Below are 19,441 nucleotides of genomic sequence, written 5' to 3' on the forward strand. Positions count from 1 at the left end.
AGTTTTTTTCCAAAAGCAAACGACAGTAAGTAAAAAACGCCGTAAACAATTTCATCAAAAACCACCAACAAGAACACAAAATCTCCGAAAAAAAAACACACTAATCTCTCTCTCCTCGATGTCTGATCAGCAGCTAGAAACAACGGAGATCAACTTCTGGGGAGAGACTTCAGAAGAAGACTACTTCAACCTCAAAGGCATCATCGGCTCCAAATCTTTCTTCACTTCCCCTCGAGGTCTCAATCTCTTCACTCGTTCATGGCTTCCCTCTTCCTCTTCTCCGCCCCGTGGTCTCATCTTCATGGTCCATGGCTACGGAAATGACGTCAGCTGGACTTTCCAGTCCACTCCCATCTTTCTAGCTCAGATGGGTTTCGCTTGCTTTGCTCTCGACATCGAAGGTCATGGCAGATCTGACGGTGTCCGCGCCTATGTTCCTTCCGTAGATCTAATCGTCGATGACATCATCTCGTTCTTCAATTCGATTAAGCAGAACCCTAAGTATCATGGCTTACCTCGGTTTCTCTTTGGAGAATCAATGGGCGGAGCGATTTGCCTTTTGATCCATTTCGCTGATCCGTTAGGGTTCGATGGAGCGGTTCTTGTTGCTCCCATGTGCAAAATCTCTGACAAGGTGAGACCTAAATGGCCGATTGATCAGTTTCTGATTATGATCTCCAGATTCTTGCCGACTTGGGCGATTGTTCCGACGGAAGATCTGTTGGAGAAATCGATCAAAGTGGAAGAGAAGAAACCGATTGCCAAGAGGAATCCGATGAGGTACGGTGAGAAACCGAGGTTAGGTACAGTGATGGAGCTGCTTAGGGTTACTGATTACTTAGGGAAGAAGCTAAAAGATGTCAGCATTCCCTTCATTGTTGTACACGGAAGTGCAGATGTTGTCACTGATCCTGAAGTAAGCAGAGAGCTGTACGAAGATGCTAAGAGCAAAGACAAGACATTGAAGATCTACCAAGGTATGATGCATTCCATGTTGTTCGGTGAACCGGATGACAACATTGACATTGTTCGCAAGGATATTGTTACTTGGTTGAATGATAGATGTGCTGGAGACAAAACCCAGGTTTGATGGAACTCATTGTCATTGTTGCTGTAATGCTTGTATAGTCATATTTTTATCATGAAACGGTATTTGGGCAAGTGACTAGACATTGATGTATATATCAATCTCATTGTTCTTACAGAGTTTTCTTGTAATGCTCAATTTCATTCTATATTCAAAGCAAAGCTACTTTTTTCCTATTTCCATGTTTGCACAAACCTGAAGTTAGTTCAGAAGATCTCTTCTGCTAAAAAACTGCACAAACCCGGAATACCCTATATACTATATGTACCTGAGTTTGTCAGAAAAGCTTTTCAAGTATCCGCCATGAACAGATAGTTCAAGTCCTCCACAGAGAGATGCGATTGCCGACTACCCTTTTCATCTTCTCCAAATGCAGAAGCTACCATCATTCTCTTCTTTTGCTGTGGCAATTTAATGTTTGTGAGGATAACTTAGCTAGTAGAAACTAGAAACTATAAGTAAAAAACATAAAAACGTTGCAGAAATGATGAACTGACCTGAAGGGCCAATATGCGATCTTCAACTGTGTCTTTTACTGTGAACCGCACCACTTTTACTGGTCGTGTCTGTCCAATACGGTGTGCTCTGTCAATTGCTTGATCTTCAGTGGTCGGGTTCCACCATAAGTCCAGCATCAGAACATGACAAGCTGCCACCATGTTTAGCCCAAGACTAGCAGCTTTGAGAGACATAATCATTACAGAAACCTGAAGTAAGAAAGCCAGACACAGTATTATTATGTGTAACATAAGTGCTGCAGAGACAAAACGATGATCTTGGACTAAATACCTCAGGTAGAGTATTAAAATCTTGTACTGCTGCATCTCGAGCTGCTACCGTCATTTTGCCATCAAACCTTCTATACTGAATACCCGAACTCTTAAGACAAGCTTCAAGCAGGTCCAGCATCTTTGTCCATTGGGTAAACACAATGGCTTTTTCGCCAACTACCTTAACCAGACCATCCACGCTACTCTTCGCTGGAGTTGCAGGTAAACTGGATGACTTGTCAAGTTGCTGATTATTCTCTCCATTCTCAGAGCTCTGGTTCAAATCATTAACTACAGTTGTCGGACTATGTGGTCTGCTCAGCGATTGCAAGATATCTAGAGCAGCCTTGATTTTGGATGAACCACATGGAAAATTTTCATTACAAGGCTCATTACTCCCTACAGGATCTGAAATGGTACGATCACATGGAGCATCAAGTTTATGCAAGCCAAGCATAGCATTTTCCAGTGTTTCTCTGGAAAATAATGATGAAATTTCAAGTCCGGCTTTGCAATATGACAGTGGGCATTGATTATTATCGCGAGTAAGGAATTCGCAAATGCACTGTTTACAGAAAACGTGACCACAAATTGAAACAACCGCATCTTTGGGTGCACCCTATAAGTGAGGAAGAGGCACAGAATAAGAAACTCATGGTGAACATAAAATAACTTGACATCTAAATGCGAGAGATAACAACTCAAAGAATCCAAAGCAGTGCCTTTGAGTTTAAAGTATTATTCAGGAGTCGAGAATCTTACATTGCAGATACCACAAATTGCTAGTGAAGAAGCTACTAAGCGATGTAGAAGAAAGGTTTGGTTCTCATATGGAAGCTTCCTAGCCACTTCAGTTGAGGAAGTCCATGTCGTACTGGATACTAAAAGAGGGTGACCACAAGCTTGACGAAGACGCAACAGCATCAACAATATATTTACATAGTTTTGCTTCACCGTTCCAGCTTCTGCATATTCCTTACAATTCAATTACGTATAAACAAAGAATCAGGCCTTCAGTATCATTATAGACTAAGAAGCACCCATGGGCGGTCATAAAATTGTAATTGCGTAACCATGTTCTACAAGTGTCCATAGCCATACCTTGTATTGATCACGAGAGTCGCACTCTAACTTTGAGTAGAATTCACGTTCTTCCTTGGTGAAGTCCACTCTCCTCAACTCAATGGACTTAGGAGGTAAAGAGATTACGGGTTTTCCATCAAGAAGTGTATCTAATGATTTTACTAGTTAAAAACCATAGAAAACTTTCACGAAATATCTGCGGAACTTTAGCTTCATAATAAGAAGACTGACCTTTGGTTCGTCTAAGCATTATTTTTTTCAGGATAGCCTGCAACGTTTGATATCCTTTCACAGGGTACCTACTGATGGGGTTCTTAATCGTTTCACAAAACGTTGGGTAGCTAGAATAAGGATCATACTTCAAGAATCTAAAGTAGCTGTAGAGGTCATCAATTGAATTCTGGATAGGAGTGCCAGACAAACACCACCTCCGCTTAGCATGAAGGCCTGAGCATGCCCTTGCAGCGTGGGTTTTGTGATTCTTAATGCTCTGAGCTTCATCTAAAACAACTCTAAACCATGAAACTTGCGCGAGAGGACCAGACATAAACACAACAGGTTCACAATCCATATGTTTCCTCTTCTTTGTCCCCTTCTTTTGAGATTTTGGCGGATTTTTTCTGTTTGAGCCAAAACCAGCAGATTCGACTCCTCCATCATGTATGCCACCCTTATCATCAGCTTTATTAAGAGGCTGTTTCGGGACTTCCATGCTCACAAGGGAATATGTGGTAATGACAACATCGTATTTAGCTAGCTCGTGAGGATCCTTTGTCCTGCTGGAACCATGGTACACAAGAACAGAGAGATTTGCTTCAAGAGTAACCTTCTTGCGTAATTCATCAGCCCATTGTCTCATCAGACTAGTGGGACAGACAATAAGAGTTCCGGCAACTGGCCTTCCGTTCATCTTGCATAAACTATCTTTGGCGACTTTTTTTTCACTGAAAACAGCTTGAGAGTGATCAAATGGATTGCTTCCTCTATTCTTTGAATCTTCTTCACATGGTAGAGAATGTGTAGACCGTTCTGTCAGTATAAGCGCTATTGTGGAAACTGTTTTTCCAAGCCCCTGCAAAAGAAGATAATGACACAAGAAAAACTAGTAAGATCAATGTTTGTTGTGTTGAATATGTATTGTAACTGATAAGATGATATAGATTACAACAGTAGAAATATAACCTGATCATCAGCAAGAATCCCCCCAAAACATGGGTTCCCGCTAGTCTCCTTTTGGGACATCCACGCCAACGCAATCCGCTGTTAAGGTGTAATGTATGGTTAAATTGGATCTACACTAAATATAACAAAGAAAAGTATCATCAACTTGGAGAAACCATGTCAACTGACAAATTTCCACAATTCAGGCCTAAATCATCTTAGTTAAGCAAAGAGAAGGACACTTAAGAAATAGACACGCAAAAAACTGAGTTCTACAGTTTGTCTTATAAACATCTACAAGGAATGTTACTACTTATCTAATAAAATACAAACCTGATGTCTAAGAAGCGAGACTGCCAAGACACCGTCAGGAGGATTTGCTTCAAAACTAGGCTGAGAAAGATCCTGTTATTTCAAGCAATGTCGTTAGACCTAACGACACTGAAACAAAATAAGGAGAAAGGGATAATATTGGATAAAACTCATAAGATGCAGTTTGGCATTATATCACACATACAACCAACATCAGAAGACTTAAATAAATACCTCATGCACAGAACACAAGAACAGACTTTTAATAATAATAAGCTTCCGCATATCACGAAAACTTCATAAAGGAATTGAGTATGTGATGTGTGTCTGGGCGAGAAATGTATTAAAAAGAACAGACATGGGATAATTGAGAAAAAGGCTTACACGCTTAAAGACCACTAACCTGCATATCAGCATGAAGGATCATGTTTTCCTTGTTTGACTCAAACTTCAAGCCTCCACAATTATTAGAAGTTCGACTAACTGTAGAATGTTCTGAAGAAAACACTGGTGTCTGCACATCCAGATATTGGTTTCGATTAAAAAATTCACCACAAGATTCTATTTTATGGATATCAGAATCATCATCTAGATCAGGTATACGTTTAGATGGACTTTCAACTGTTCCAGAGCTGAAACTAGAAAGATTAACGCCTGCCCTCCGCCTCCTAATATATTCATGGTCCTCGCCTCCTACCAGAATATCCAAATACCCAGAGCAAGATTTTACTGGGTCAGGTTCTACTACGTTTTGCAAATAAACATCTGAATCGAAACAATTATAGAAGCTTCTGCCGTCAATAACTTGGCCAGGGAAAGAAGTCGGAGGTGCCATAAACGAGTATTCGCTCCCGACATCTGTCTGATAGGAGGTTGCGCAATTAGATCCACCAGACCATTGCAAAGTCGTTCCTTCAACTGTATGAACATCACTACATATACTAGAGTTCCCAGGAACTGAACTGTAAACCGTGTTCTCCAACTCAAGCTCTGGTTTAACATTCACATGGACTGCTCTATTCTCCTGAAAGCTGCTTGAACAATTATAAGGCTGCTGAAGCTCCTTATCAACTCGATGAACATCAAAACTATTGTATAATTTGACAGAAGCAGGGGAAACTGAAGGAATGATTTCACATTGGATGCTGAGTTCTCTTTCACTGCTTACATAAAGCCCAGAGTTCCTCTCTGCAGTTCCATTATCTAGTTCGACAGGTCTGTCAAAAACCATCCAGCTTGCATCATCTGACTGACACTCCCTAAATCCACTATCCATGTTATTTACAAATTCTTCTTTTTGGGGAAATAAGTGGAATGTGTAACTAGGGGAGACTTCTGATAGGGATGCATCCATTGTATGGTGGAGATATGGTTCAGAAGAGGCACAATTATCAGCACAATCAGTAACAGGACTGGAATCATCAGAGATATGAGACATTAGGGAGGAATTTTGCATAGCTCCAATTCCTGAGTCCTCTCCAGGCATGGCATTGAAATAGGGAGTCATCACAGTGGGGGTGCAAGGTATACCTGCAATATGATGTAAAAATCAGTGAGAAAATCTCTCGATATTTAGCTCCAAATGATAGGGAACATGGAAATTTAAAGAGAATAAAACCTGAAAACTTAACAGAGAAGGTTCATACATTTGGAATCAGTTGTCATGTCATCCAGGTTAGATACAGTGCCATATTCAAAATTTTCAGGATAGGAGACCACATCGCCACCATAGTCATAGAAACAAGTCGCATCTGCTTCCAGTCCTCCATTCCCAGGGTCAGCAAATGAACTTGGCTCTGGTATTACACTTTGTGAGGCTCCAGGACCATACATATCCCGGTAAGGAAACCAATCAGTGGCCTGAGATCCTATGCAAGAACCATATATAATCGAAAAAAAAAATCAAAACACTGAACTTAATTCCACACTTCAATATTTAAAGTTTTTACAGAGAAAACCAAAAGAAATAAACAAAAGAGTACTCCTCGCTACGTCTACTAACCACTTTGCATCATCAGTGTGTTACTAAGCTCACCAGACTCTACAACAGATGAACTAACCGGAGTCACCAATTCTTCACTAACCTGAAAGTAATCACTCAAAATTTGAAGTCTCCATCACTATAATCGAGAAATTAAGTAAGCATTTGAACCAAATAGACTTAGCGAAACCATATACCTCAGGATCCTCGTCGAGAATCCGATAAATCGATTCAATGTCAACCATAAGATCCTCGTCTTCGGCTCCAAATCCAAAGCCTCCAGAACAATCATCCTCTAACAGCGACGAATCGCGAGGCTGGAACACTGAATCCTTCTCACTCATCACGAACCCAAACCCTAAGACTGTAAAAATCGAAACAAAAACCTTAATCCAACACTCAGAGAAGAGCTTTTTTTCTCCCGGAAAGCTTTAGTCAAACACGAAATCTCCGACACGCGAACACAGAGACTTGCGATTTCGAAAGGGAGGGGAAGAAGAAAAATAAAACTAGCGAGTATAGGTTAGGGAAACGATGAATTTTTAGTCAGAAGAAGGTTTTAGGGAGGGGGATGATGATCCACGCGACTTTTATAGTGCCGGTGGTGAGGTTTTTTTTTTTTTTTTTTTCCTTTCTTTCTTCTCTCGGAATGGAGAAAAGGTAAGCGAAAGAGACGCTGATTTAAAATAAGAAACGGTCGAAGAAGTTGGCTTCTTTTGTTTGATTGTTCCTATTGGTGGTGGTCATTGTTTATTATTAACAATCATGAGCCGTTATTAATTTAACATTTGATTAATGTTTTCTACTAACCAATCAAAGTAATTTGCTGACTTCAAAAACAAAAAGTAAATTGCTTATGAGATAAGCATTAATCATTTCTTAGCGTTTTTTATACTCTTTTTTTTTTGTTTTTCCTAATTTTCTACACGCCACACAATTAATGTTTGTTTACAGGTTTAACCAAAAAGTTTAGATATATAACCTTTTGTCAAAACAGAAAAGTTGGTTTATTTTTCCTTCTTGTATCCATTATTAAATGAGTAGATTTAAACGTATCGCAAATTTTATCCTCAACTATTTCCTACCAAAAATGTCACTCACTAAACTCCCAGATAATTTATTAGGAAATAATTAAATTACCATTTTACTCACACAAAAAAATACACCTAAACGGCTAAACCAATCTTGTTAGCTATTTCAACCGCCTCGATTTATTACGGTTCGACCAAAACTCGGTTTAATTATGTTTATAAATAAGAGAGGATTAAAAAATTTCTTAGGCAAATCGCACAAGAAAAGGAACCACGCGAACCGTTTTCACAGCAATCAATCCTTCACTCTCTCCAGGTACTTTTTTTTCTCGGAAAATTTCGTAGATTTTCCCGGAAAAAACTCGTCTCCGCACCTAATCTTTCTTAGAAATTACGCACACTATTGTATCCTGCTCGATCTTTTGACTAAAAGACCTCGATACTCGTCTTTCTTTGTTCGTCGCGAAGCGAATTTTCTTGGTCAACTTTGAGAGAACATTTTCTCGGGAAAATTCAATTGTTCAGATGGCAGATAGCGAAGATGATGAGGTAATTAATCGATTCATCTTCATCGATTTGTTTTTTTTTCTTTGTATGACGATGGTTCAACAAGAGTGAGGATTACTAATGTAACTCTGTATCTGGCTTCGTTCTTATTCAGATAATAGATATTGAAGGATATACGGTAATGATCTTTGTCTTCACCGATTGTTTTCTTTGTATCCAAGTTTGATGATGAATGTGATTTTGGATGAACTGAATCCTTTTTTTTTCTTGGTTTTAGGAATCATCGAAAGAATCGATTACGAGTGAAGATTGGGAGCGGTTGCTGACAAGTGTGAAGATTCAGAAAGAAGAAGTGAACAGACTCGTTATGAATTTGTTTGTGGTTGAAGGTTATCTAGAAGCTGTGGAGAAATTCGAAAGAGAGTCTGGAACTAAGCGTATCTCTTTTTTATTTTTAGAGATTCTTTGTTGTAGTGCTGTGTGTTAGTGTGTTATCTGGTAATGGTTATGGTTATGATTCCTTATCAAGAAACAGCAGAAGTTGAATCTGCGAGTATCGCTGGCCGACTGGCTGTTGTCAAGGCTATCCGAAGTGGAGATCTTGAGGTTGCTGTTGAGAAGCTGAAGGTTTTAAACCCTGAGGTACCGTACATTGCTTTTTTTTTTTTTTTCTGAATCTGAATGACAGAATGAGCATTTGTGATCGATCGAACCTTAAGATAGAGCTTGTCACATTTTCATGCAAACTTATAATTTGGCTTGGACATGTGTGTGATATGTTTGCTTTTCTATTCCTAATTGGTCACAGTTTCTCACCACATGAGACTCTTTGCTATTTGCAGATACTGAAGGAGAATTTTGTTCTCAATCAGCAAAGGTTGATAGAAATAATCCGCTTGGGGACTACTGATGAGGCGTTGGAGTTTGCTCAGAAAGAGCTTAAACCATTTGGAGAACAGAACGTAGGTCTACTTAACCCGTTAATTATTGATTCATCTTTTTGGACTTTCATCCATCTATGTTCTGTCATGATCGTATACTTAATAGTTTACTTAGTTTCTTATCTATGTGTTAAGCATCTATATCTTGCTCGCTGACTCCACAAATGCCATTGTTCTTTAAATCCTATTAGAGTACATACTGACACATCACTTGTCATAAAAGATAACACCTTTTACATCTTATGCAGCGGGTGTTTCTGGAAGAATTGGAAAAAACTCTTATGTTGCTCGGTTATGAAGATCTCTCTACCTCTAGCTGCCCGATGACTCTGAGAGAGCTTCTTACCAATTCACAGCGGTTGAAGACAGCTGCCGAAGTAGAAGCAGCGATTCTTATAAGTCAGACTGGTGAAAAATGTAAGTGCTCAACTTCTTACTAACCGCAATTACAACAAACCTCTAGCACTGTTCATTTACAAATTAATAGGATCAACTGTTTATGATGCCAAAAATTTTCATAATTACAGTGAGACTAACTGTTTTTTACATTCTTTAGTATCCCACATGTGCTGTTCAGATTGCCTCTTGAAACAGTCAATGTACTAACTCGATGATGGTCTTATGTTTGTGAATAAACAGATCCCAAACTTCAACACTTGTTGAAGATGCTGAATTGGACTCAGAATCAACTGGATGAAGAGTTAGAGTATCCACGCATGACTGTTTTGCCCACTGGCCAGGTTACAGTCATAAACTCATCAGAATGATTCTTCACCTCTTTCAGCAACCAAAGGGAACATATATAGTGAGATATAACCTGATATGTGACATGAGGAGACTAGCATTGCTTCATATTTTGTATATTTTGATTGAGATGAAGTTTTTGGCATTGCACTTATTGATAAAAGGCATTTTGCTTTCAAATGGGAAATATGGACCACTTGGTGGTAGCAGTAAAGAAAAATATGTAGGTTACTAGTTAAGCTTTTATTCTCCAACATGGTACGGTTCCTAGAAAGCTACCTGTGAAGGGGCTATTGAATTGGTTTTGAAGTTTGTTGGGGTGTTTGACCTACTAACCAAAAAAGTTGCTTGTTTGTCTCCTTATTGCACTGTTCTTCAATGTACTTTAAAATCTCTGGGCTTTGCTTATCTCTCTCTCTCACCTAAGAAGATAGTTGCAAAACTAATTTGTCCAAATATCGCCAAAAAAAAAAAAAAAAAAAAACTAATTTGTCCAAATGGAATATATCATGTTTTAAAAGAATGTTAGGTGCGAGTCAATAGTGTTTCTAGCTAGTTTTTACTTCAAGAAGGTGATTTGTGGATAAACATAAAATTTGAGGTGATTTGATCTTAACTAATTATAGTATCATGCATTCATCTAACGAATTTCAAAGCATTTTTCCAGAGCATAACTAGACTTAAAACGAGATTTATAATTCTTACACACAAAAACGCAATCATATGTAGTTGTTTATCATCATAATGGTCAATATATAGTTAATTTACTTCTTACTATTCTTTTTGAACGTTGGAACTTACACAGGGATTAGTACCAAAAATGTGTTAATGGTTTTAAATAACCATGTCTCGTTGTTTTTCAAAGTGGTCAATATAAGTAATTACGGTCTCTACATTGGAATATACACAACGCTAAGCACCAAAAAAGTGTGTTACCAAAACAAAAACGATTTTTAGAAGCTTGATTCGAAATGAGAAGAACTAATAATTCGTCGAGATAATAGATTTCGACCTTTTTGCAGTACACGGATACAAAAGATTTAAGTTTGGAAGAAACAAAAATATTCTAACAGACAAATAAAGAAAGAAAGAAGAAATAACATGCATTTGATGGAGAGAAAGGGAATAAGAGAGAGAGAGAGGGGGATTTGACAAGGTCAAAATTTGACATAAGCAACATAAATCAAAGTGATTCTGTGGAGTTTATTAGAGTCGCCGGAGAATCTCTGAGGATTCTCGACTCCGTCGTCAAAGTTCAAGGCGTAACTCCAAGGATCATACTGAAACATGGTTTGATTCTTCTTCTTCTTCTTCGTCGTCTTCTTCACCGCGGCTTTCACCTTCCGGAACATCTTTTTCCGGTACTGATTCACCGCCTCGAATCTATCCTCTAACCTCATTGTTTTTAAACTCAGCAAGTCCAAATTCTTGATCAAAAGCTATGTATAAAAAAGGTGTTTTTGGAGAAGAAGGGAAGAGAGGTTGGATACAAGGAAAAAGTGAGCAGCTTTTTGATGTATTTGGGAGTTGAATACGTGGGAGGAATTTACAATGGGGGTCACGAGAAAGAGATATAACAGAGGAAGAGGAAGAAGAAGAAGAAACTTTGGGCAGAGTGCCTCTCAAAACATCATTTTCGGATACTCTGTTTCTCCTTTTTTTATTATTTTATTGATCAACTGTTTGGTCTTTGTCTGCTGCTATCTTAACGAATCAATAATATTCTTTTCTTTTTTTTTTCCTTTGAAATTTTTTTTTTTAATAACTTCAAAAAAGTGTAAATAAATCCACAATCTTGTGTAAAATACTTATTAAAAAAGTTCAAATTTTAGTGATTGACTCATTTTGAAATTTGAAATCAGAATTTTGACAAATAAATCGGCTATACTAAAATTTCGTTTGCTGTTGAGATCATTTTTTTTTCTTTTTACTGTTTCTAAACACACACACACACACACACACAAAAACTATAGATATACTTCGTTTCTTTTAGATTTTATTAATACCAAGAATTAAAAGAGTTATTATTGGTATTAGTGTTTTAGGTTCATCTTTACAATGTTTGAAATAAGAGATTCAAAAGACTATACTTGTCTTGTAAAGTCTTTACACGTGTATTTTGATTTTTTATTAAAGGTCTTCTTTATACGTGTATTGTATTTTTACTCGATATCTATGTCTATAATAACAGTTTGACATCAACATCTATTGCATGTTTTGATATCAAGTTTGGGATTAAATGACTTCACGATGAGTTGTATAATGGGTCGTCGACAAGATGACCTTGTAATGTAAAGTGTTGATGTTTTATGTGGAAATGTTTTTTATTAGCGTTAATTTAGTAAAAAAAAATAACCCAAAATGTTCACTTTATACAGACCCTGTAGTGTGTGTGTGTGTATACTTCAGGATTAACCAATTATGTTAACTAAAAAATAATGATCGAGTCACGCCTGTCTTTAATAGGTAACAAAGTGTTCGTCATGGCTCAAAATAAAAGCTCAAAGATTCTCTTAATTACTTTACTTAACAAAAAAAATCACACTCGTATTCCCTTTGTAAGTTTTTTTTTTCTTTTTTTTTTTCTTTCGAGAAAAGCTGTGCAATAAAGGACAACATGTGTGTCCCCGAAAAGTTACAATTTTTTTATTTATTTTTCAAACTTTTCTCTTAAAATCCCAAAACTTTCACTTTCTCACATATTAGCCCCACTTGCTTCCTCTCTTGCTTCTTCCTTCTTCTTTATTCATCTCTCTTTCTCTCTCTGTTTCACAGCTATTACGAAGCACATTGAAGCTTCTTCAGCTCTCTTTTTACACATAAATGAGAGACCTTTCGCATCTAAAGACGAGCTTGAACAATCAATGGCCACCTATTGGAGCTCCGATGAATCTCCGGCGAGAAGAGCCGTGGAAATCTCAATTCGACGACTCAGTTAACGCTGTCTCCTTTGGTTTCGTTGCTACAGCTATTCTCATCTCTATGTTCCTCGTTATGGCTATCTTCGAGAGACTGATTCGTACCACCACCACTACTACTGCAACTACTACTAACTCAGATTCCTCTTCAAGTCGGGTCCTTCCGGGTATGGATCCTCGGGTCGGGTTTCACAACGGTTCTGCAACTAAACTCGGTTACCAATCTCCCCAGGCAAGTCTTTTCACTTTATATTCTCTTGTCTTAATAAATTTTCAGCGAATAAATTTCGTAAAACACACAAATTCCTTAATTTTCGCATTATTGTCTACTTGCTTAGTACTTAATTACTGTTTATAAATAATGTTGACTAATTTAGAGATTTCGTTCTTCTTTCGGAATCTGATGTTTGACACTTTTGATGAACTAAAGTAATACACTTAAATTATTATTTTTTTTGTTAATTTTTCTAATTATGTGTTTAATGAAGCAAAATTTGTTATGAAAAAGTTTTAGTCTTTGGATTAATATTTTGGTAATTTTTAATATTTGATGTGAACACGTCCATTTCCAAAAGCAGAAGAAGAAGAAGAAGAAGAAGAAGAAGAAAACATCATTGGGGTTTTTGATTCTGTGTACTATTTTGAGTATTGAAATAGACCCAACATTGCACATGCTTTTACATCATCAACATTTAAAGATGTCTCATAAGCTTCCTCTCACTCACTCACACATGCACACACTGTAGAGACTAGAGTGTATGTATATGTATGTATAAATGGTGATGCATTCATTGATCTCTTTCGTCATTCAGAATCTCTCTGTTTTTTTTTCTCCTTGTTAATAATGAATGACCAAGGAGACAAGAAAGAAGTATGTAATAAAGTTTGTTTGTTGAAGAAGATTGATTCGTTTGTAAGTATTGATGTCGACGCCTATAATACTAACTATGCGTGTTGTAGATTGAAGACGATTTCTAAACGTCAAATTTCTGATACCATGTGTGACTGACATTTCCTAGGAACACAAATGGCCCCACATGTTTTCTTGAAACCTAACACTATTCCTATTCTGGAGTCTATTCTTGTTTTTCATCTTCTTGAGTAGGTTGCTTTACATAGTTTCATGGATGTTGTAAAGTTTGCTTGTTTCTGATCTCATATAACACCACTAGAGATAGGATAGATTGATCTGTCGAGGACTATTGATATTTCAATCTATATGTGAACTTGAATGTAATTTAGAGATTCTTGGAGACTTCTCTGTCTCTTTTAGTCCTAAACATTAGCTCAAGTTTGGTTACAAATGTCCATTGAATCCCACTAAAGATATAAACTTGAATGTAATTTAGAGATTCTTGGAGACTTCTCTGTCTCTTTTAGTACTAAACATTAGCTCAAGTTTGGTTACAAATGTCCACTGAATCCCACTAAAGACATAAACTTGAATGTAATGGGTTTCGAACTTGAAATTAAGTTCTTCTTCCTTAATGAAGCGGATCTTGATTATTGAGATGCTCTTTTGTATACATTATTTTCTTGTTAGAAATAGTCATTTTGATTAATAGACTGACTGGCATAAATAGATTGATTGTAGATGGATATGGAACAAACCATGTGATTAAAAGAGTAGATAGACGCATTCAAAAACATGGGAGGACCCATAAATGGTAAACTTAAGACCAAAATGTGTTTGCCCTTTTCTTCATTCTAGCCTGAGTTGCTGTTGGGGAACAATGACACATGTTTAGATCTGTCATTGTCTTCTCCCACTCAAAATTCTCATTTGCTTGTGTGTTTTGTTGGCTAATCAAACAAGAATCATTTTGAGAATCTTTGCTTCTTCTATCTGTTGGATATATTTTGTGTTGTTCTTATGTATCTGATTTTTTAATTTGTTTTCCTTGCAGATGACTATTTACTCAAACGGTGTATCAGTATTGATGCCAGGAGATGATATCCCTACGTTCATCGCTCATCCAGCACCAGTGCCAGTGCCTTGTCCTCCTCAACAAATCTCACAGTCTCAGCATCAATCTAGCTCATCAAGAGACTCCTCCAATTCAAACTCCATTCAAGAATGTTGAAGACTGTTTATTTATCTCCATCACCATTCACCATTGGCTTATTTAACATTCGAGCGACCAACCACATTGAGTTGAGTTGAGTTTGGCATCGGATGTTTTTGTTTCCTCGTATTGTTTTTTTTTTCTCTCCCGGTGATTTCGCTACATTGATTGGGTTCGGGGAGATTTTTTTTATCCGCATTTTGTGTAAATAGCATTAGGATAAAAAACTGGGTTATGCCCTTTAGTTCAAAAGCCTTAAGCATATATTCAAGGTTTGACTTGGCTTTATCTTGTTTCTCTGTCTTTCTTTGTTTTGTTTTTTTTGCTTGTTAAATGACTTAGTAGTTACTGAGAAGAAAAGCTAAGAGAGATCGTTCGTGCGGTGCTGCTTTAGAATTCCAGTATTTTCCAGTGTGGGGTTTTGAAACGAGATAGATTTCGAACTAGGTGAAATCTTCATGTAAGTGAGTGAAGAATCTGAAATTTTGTTGGAATTTGAAATGCAGACATAACTCTTTTGTTGTGTAGTCACTAGTCAATGTGAATATCCACTGTTATGTAAATGATATATACATTTTTTTTTCTTTTCGTCTAGTCATGTTAAATTGGTAATTCTGTCATATGTTGGACAATTGTTTTCCGGAACAGTTGACTTATACTAGTGTTTGGCTTATTTGAATATTGAGAGTGCACGTATATATTTGCGTCAAAAAATGAAATGTATCTCGATATTTCATGAACAAAATACTTCTATAATTCTATTTATCCGTAGCATTCAGCCATTCGCTTACGATTTTGTACCTTTTTTCAAATGTCATATGTAAAACCCCATGTAACTGTAGATAGCATTATTCGAAATGAAACAAGTCATAATAAAATCTTTAATGCTTTGCATGGCGGTATGTTAATGTACTCGGAATCGGAATGACAGCAGTATTTTACGAGCATAACACTCATACTTACTGGTAATTTTTCTTAGTTTACTTCAAGTTGTTGTGCTGTTAAAGACTTAGCCCATTTGGTACAACAACTTATGACAAAAAAAACCTAATTATTTTTGCTCTTCAAAAAACCTCAATTAGACATTTTAAATTATTTTTAGAAAATCTACTAATTTATTACATGTGCTAGAGAATAATCTAGAGTTAAATATGCATTTTCAGGTTATAACTATTTCTTTGTCGTAAAACATTATTGGTTTCACTGTTATGAATAAATAAATACTGTAACAACAACTTTGGTGAAAGTTAGTTTGTCACAACTAGTCACTCTAGATTAATCTAAAATATGAATGCCAATAAATACCCAAAAAATATCTCTCTCACTTCACATTCACTCTGCTCTCTGCTCTGCTGCCATCATCACACAGCACCAGAAAAAGAGTTACTAAAATCTCATTGTTTCCACTTGAACGACACCGTTCTTTGTTATGGGTTGTTGCCTCAGCTCCGCCACCACCGACCAGAAAGATGAACTCGTCTCCGGCAAGAACACCGCACCACCTCCATCCGTTGTCGATGAAGAGACGGTAGTCAAAGAAGTCTTGTCCGAAACCACATTACTCACTTTCTCTGAGGACAATTCGACGGTGGAGAAGACAAAGTCGTCGATAAAGATTCAAGAAGACGAGGAGAAGAAGAAACCCGGAATTGTCGTAGACGACGTAGCTACAGAACCGGTTATGACCAAGCCCGGTTCTGTTGAACCGGAGAAGGGATCAGACGTATGTAGTAGTTTGAGCGAGAGTTTGCTTTCGATCGTGAAGAAGTACGACGAGGAAGAAGTGAAGCAGATGAAACCTCAGGGAGGAGTTAGACAGAGATCTCCGGCGAAATCTCGGAACCGGGTCATGGTTGGTTATCCGACCCGGAGAACTGATATGTCTCCTCTTAAGAGAAAAACCGAAGGAGAAGAAGAAGCTGGCTCGGTGAGGCTGGTTCCTTCTGGTACGTGCAAGAGAGATCCGACTGAAAGATCCGAGAGAAGGTCCAGGTCGCCGGCGCTAAACAGATCCGTCGTGATGGGACCAACTCTGAGTCAACAGAGTACGGAGAGTTGTGTAGCAACGAGGAAAATAAGCCAGTCTCCGGGTCGGGTCAGACCCGGTTTGAATAAGAACGTGTCGGAGCAAGATTGTAGTCATCATCACAAGTGGCCCGGTTCTGTCGGGAATTACAATTCTGCCCCAAGCGACACGTTTGAGAACCCTCTTGTTTCACTAGAGTGTTTCATCTTTCTATGAGAGAATAATTTTTAATTCGGTAGGATAATATTCTCTAATTATCGCCGGAATTTATAATTTTCAGAAAACTTATCTATTCAGTTTTACTTCACATGCTTCGCCAGTGCCAAGGATCTTGTTTCGTTGTGTCTTGCAAAATGTTTTCTGTTTTTATTGATATTAAAAAAAAGAGAAATTATTATATGATGTGTGAGTAGGGGCGGCAAAAGATTTGCTTCTGTGACATCAATTATATTTTTTTCCTGACAGTCAAAAATCAGACGCAAGCAAAGTCACGTAACTTTGACTCCCAAAAAAAGTTACCATACACTACTAAATTCAATTAGACTATGATCGTTTGAACCAACAACAAATGTCAAATAATGTATAATGAATATTTGAGTTTTCATCATATAAGATTCTTAACAGGCTAGACTGATTACTTTAGCATAGTAGTGTCAGTATTTCTTGTGTTATCACTTATCATCTAGAAGAACTAATCCACGGTTTGAATACGTTGTGCGACTTAATTATAGGATTTAATAAAAAAAATTAACATAAGAGTTCTTTATTCCAATCAAAATATAGTTCTCTTCATTTATATATTGTTCTAAGAATTGTTGATTCATGAGTATATATAGGGTGTAAATCTATTGTTGGGATAGCACAAGAAGGAGGCATGGGTACATACTTGGGTCTCCTTGAGAAGATTTATGGGTCAAAGGCACAAGTCTTTGCATTCGTGAGGGATAGACTCCATAAGAAGGTAAACTTATGGACTTCCAAATTTCTATCCAAGGGAGGCAAGGAAGTCCTGATCAAATCAGTGGCGCAAGCAATTCCGACATATGTAATGTCGTGTTTTCTCTTACCAAAAGCTATATGCTCAAAACTAACTAGCGCAATAGCCAATTTCTGGTGGAGCAATAAAGCAGACAGTAAAGGACTACACTGGATATCATGGAAGCAATTGTGTACTCAACTTTCGGAAGGTGGGCTAGGCTTTAGAACACTAGAAGAATTTAATCTTGCCCTTTTGACAAAACAACTATGGAGATTGCTGAGATATCCAGATTCCCTTCTTAGCCGAGTTCTAAAAGGGAGATACTTTCGATATTGTAGTCCATTAGAGATACAAGTATCAAATCGACCTTCGTATGGCTGGAGGAGCATGTTGGCAGCAAAGCAGGTTCTTTCATACGGAATTCGTAAGACCATAAGCTCGGGTTTTAATACGTGCATCTGGACTGAACCATGGATCCCAGATACGCCAGCACGGCCACCCCAAAGTTTAACTAGTGAGAGAAATCCTTTGATTTGTGTTAACACCTTGATAGATTTCAACACAAAAAAGTGGAAAATTGAACGTCTTCGGGAACTCTTCCCCCCAAAAGAAATTACCCTTATTTTGGAGATTAAACCGAGCTTGAATGCCTCGAGGGACGGCTATTCTTGGACTCTGACAAAGTCTGGAAATTATACCGTTAAATCTGGATACGAAGCCGCGAGAGCTATCTCTCGCCTTGCTTGCGACCTCTCTTCTCAGGGACCTAGTGTTACGACACTTAAGGCGCAAGCATAGAAGTTAAAAACATCACGGAAGCTTAAGCATTTCGTTTGGCAATGTGTGACTGGGTGCTTGGCAACATGTCAACGCCTGCATTATCGCCATATTGGTAGAGATAAAGATTGTCCTAGATGTGGAGCGGAGGAGGAAACTATAAACCATATGCTATTTGAATGCCCCCCAGCACGTCAAGTATGGGCTTTATCGACAATCCCTTCCCATCCTATGGTGTTCCCTTCATCTTCCCTATATAGCAACCTCGATTTTCTATATGGGCGTGGCAGAGACTCTGGTGCAACTGATCAAAACTTGAGAATGTTCCCGTGGATGATGTGGTACATTTGGAAGGCAAGAAATAAGAAAGTGTTTGAAAATATCTCTGAATCTCCGCAAGATACACTGGAGAAAGCTATCCAAGAAGAAGAAGTTTGGAGAAGAGCAAATAACAGAGACTTAGCACTAGCGGTAGTAGAAGCATGCATACCTTCGATCCCAATTCCTCAAGAATCCCTTGTATGCTTTATAGATGGATCTTGGCATACAGAGGTGGATAGGAGTGGGCATGGCTGGATTGCGTCTATCGGTGATAGAATCCTGCACATGGGGCTAAAAGGATCGCGCAGAAGCTTATCCCCATTACATGCAGAGTTAGATACCCTTATTTGGGCTATGGAGTGCTTATTAGCGTTGGACTTGGATAAAGCCCTTTTTGCTACGGATTGTTCAGACCTCCTAAGGATGACGTCTAATATCGAGGATTGGTCGACCTTTTCATCAGAATTGAACGATTTTATTCATTTCAGAGATAGATTTGCTAATTTTAGTATTAGATATATTTCCCGAGAGGATAATATCCGTGCCGATAAACTTGCGAAATGTGCAAGAGCACGAGGTTTCTGTTTTTCCCATGTAAGCTCGTCGGTACCTAATTGGCTCTCTTTCGAAGAAAGTCATCTCCGATAATTTAATATATGGGGTTTGATCGTTAAAAAAAAAAATATAGGGTTTAAAAACTATATTGTGTATAAAATAATTATTAGGTTTTGCATGAA

General features: G+C 37.8%; 6 protein-coding genes across 10 annotated transcripts; 4 read left to right on the forward strand and 2 right to left on the reverse strand.

Moving 5' to 3' along the window:
• Window positions 1-118: 118 nt before the first annotated feature.
• LOC104769735 (caffeoylshikimate esterase) lies at window positions 119-1,263 on the forward strand. The gene has a single exon (XM_087508349.1). It carries the CDS (start codon window positions 119-121, stop codon window positions 1,088-1,090), a length of 972 nt encoding a protein of 323 aa, XP_087364475.1. The 3' UTR covers window positions 1,091-1,263.
• On the reverse strand, window positions 1,153-7,149 carry LOC104769714 (helicase-like transcription factor CHR28). 3 transcript variants are annotated; one of them, XM_087508346.1, is made up of 13 exons: window positions 6,592-6,646; window positions 6,416-6,497; window positions 6,060-6,281; window positions 5,017-5,943; window positions 4,817-4,927; window positions 4,435-4,506; window positions 4,123-4,200; window positions 3,172-4,012; window positions 2,959-3,089; window positions 2,620-2,832; window positions 1,877-2,476; window positions 1,585-1,794; window positions 1,153-1,488 (listed from the first exon to the last, which is right to left on the reverse strand). In XM_087508346.1, exons 4-13 carry the CDS (start codon window positions 5,092-5,094, stop codon window positions 1,378-1,380), a joined length of 2,445 nt encoding a protein of 814 aa, XP_087364472.1. In that variant the 5' UTR covers window positions 5,095-5,943; window positions 6,060-6,281; window positions 6,416-6,497; window positions 6,592-6,646; the 3' UTR covers window positions 1,153-1,377. The 3 variants fall into 3 exon arrangements, with proteins under 3 accessions (XP_087364472.1, XP_010492302.2, XP_087364473.1); XM_010494000.3 differs by having other exon boundaries at window positions 4,817-5,943; window positions 6,592-7,149; XM_087508347.1 differs by lacking the exons at window positions 4,817-4,927; window positions 5,017-5,943; window positions 6,060-6,281; window positions 6,416-6,497; window positions 6,592-6,646 and having other exon boundaries at window positions 4,123-4,237; window positions 4,435-4,489.
• Window positions 7,150-7,659: 510 nt separating this feature from the next.
• Window positions 7,660-9,837, forward strand: LOC104769746 (protein GID8 homolog). Of its 2 annotated transcripts, none has more exons than XM_010494030.3 (8): window positions 7,660-7,741; window positions 7,894-7,974; window positions 8,087-8,110; window positions 8,210-8,369; window positions 8,468-8,574; window positions 8,775-8,894; window positions 9,122-9,290; window positions 9,513-9,837. In XM_010494030.3, the coding sequence occupies exons 2-8, from the start codon at window positions 7,951-7,953 to the stop codon at window positions 9,638-9,640; spliced, it is 732 nt and encodes a 243-aa protein (XP_010492332.2). In that variant the 5' UTR covers window positions 7,660-7,741; window positions 7,894-7,950; the 3' UTR covers window positions 9,641-9,837. The 2 variants fall into 2 exon arrangements, with proteins under 2 accessions (XP_010492332.2, XP_010492340.2); XM_010494038.2 differs by having other exon boundaries at window positions 7,679-7,741; window positions 7,859-7,974.
• A 730-nt stretch (window positions 9,838-10,567) lies between these two features.
• Window positions 10,568-11,262, reverse strand: LOC104769760 (uncharacterized). The gene has a single exon (XM_010494047.3). It carries the CDS (start codon window positions 11,015-11,017, stop codon window positions 10,775-10,777), a length of 243 nt encoding a protein of 80 aa, XP_010492349.1. The 5' UTR covers window positions 11,018-11,262; the 3' UTR covers window positions 10,568-10,774.
• A 992-nt stretch (window positions 11,263-12,254) lies between these two features.
• On the forward strand, window positions 12,255-14,889 carry LOC104769772 (uncharacterized). 2 transcript variants are annotated; one of them, XM_010494059.3, is made up of 2 exons: window positions 12,255-12,767; window positions 14,443-14,889. In XM_010494059.3, the coding sequence occupies exons 1-2, from the start codon at window positions 12,441-12,443 to the stop codon at window positions 14,617-14,619; spliced, it is 504 nt and encodes a 167-aa protein (XP_010492361.1). In that variant the 5' UTR covers window positions 12,255-12,440; the 3' UTR covers window positions 14,620-14,889. The 2 variants fall into 2 exon arrangements, with proteins under 2 accessions (XP_010492361.1, XP_010492368.1); XM_010494066.3 differs by lacking the exon at window positions 14,443-14,889 and adding an exon at window positions 13,114-13,452 and having other exon boundaries at window positions 12,308-12,767.
• An 868-nt stretch (window positions 14,890-15,757) lies between these two features.
• On the forward strand, window positions 15,758-17,026 carry LOC104769785 (uncharacterized). The gene has a single exon (XM_010494079.3). The coding sequence runs from the start codon at window positions 16,031-16,033 to the stop codon at window positions 16,841-16,843; it is 813 nt and encodes a 270-aa protein (XP_010492381.1). The 5' UTR covers window positions 15,758-16,030; the 3' UTR covers window positions 16,844-17,026.
• Window positions 17,027-19,441: the final 2,415 nt, after the last annotated feature.

The sequence above is a fragment of the Camelina sativa genome, chromosome 3 (genome assembly GCF_030686135.1).
Source record: "Camelina sativa cultivar CO46 ecotype springtype chromosome 3, ASM3068613v1".
In the NCBI taxonomy this organism is placed as follows: Eukaryota; Viridiplantae; Streptophyta; class Magnoliopsida; order Brassicales; family Brassicaceae; genus Camelina; species Camelina sativa.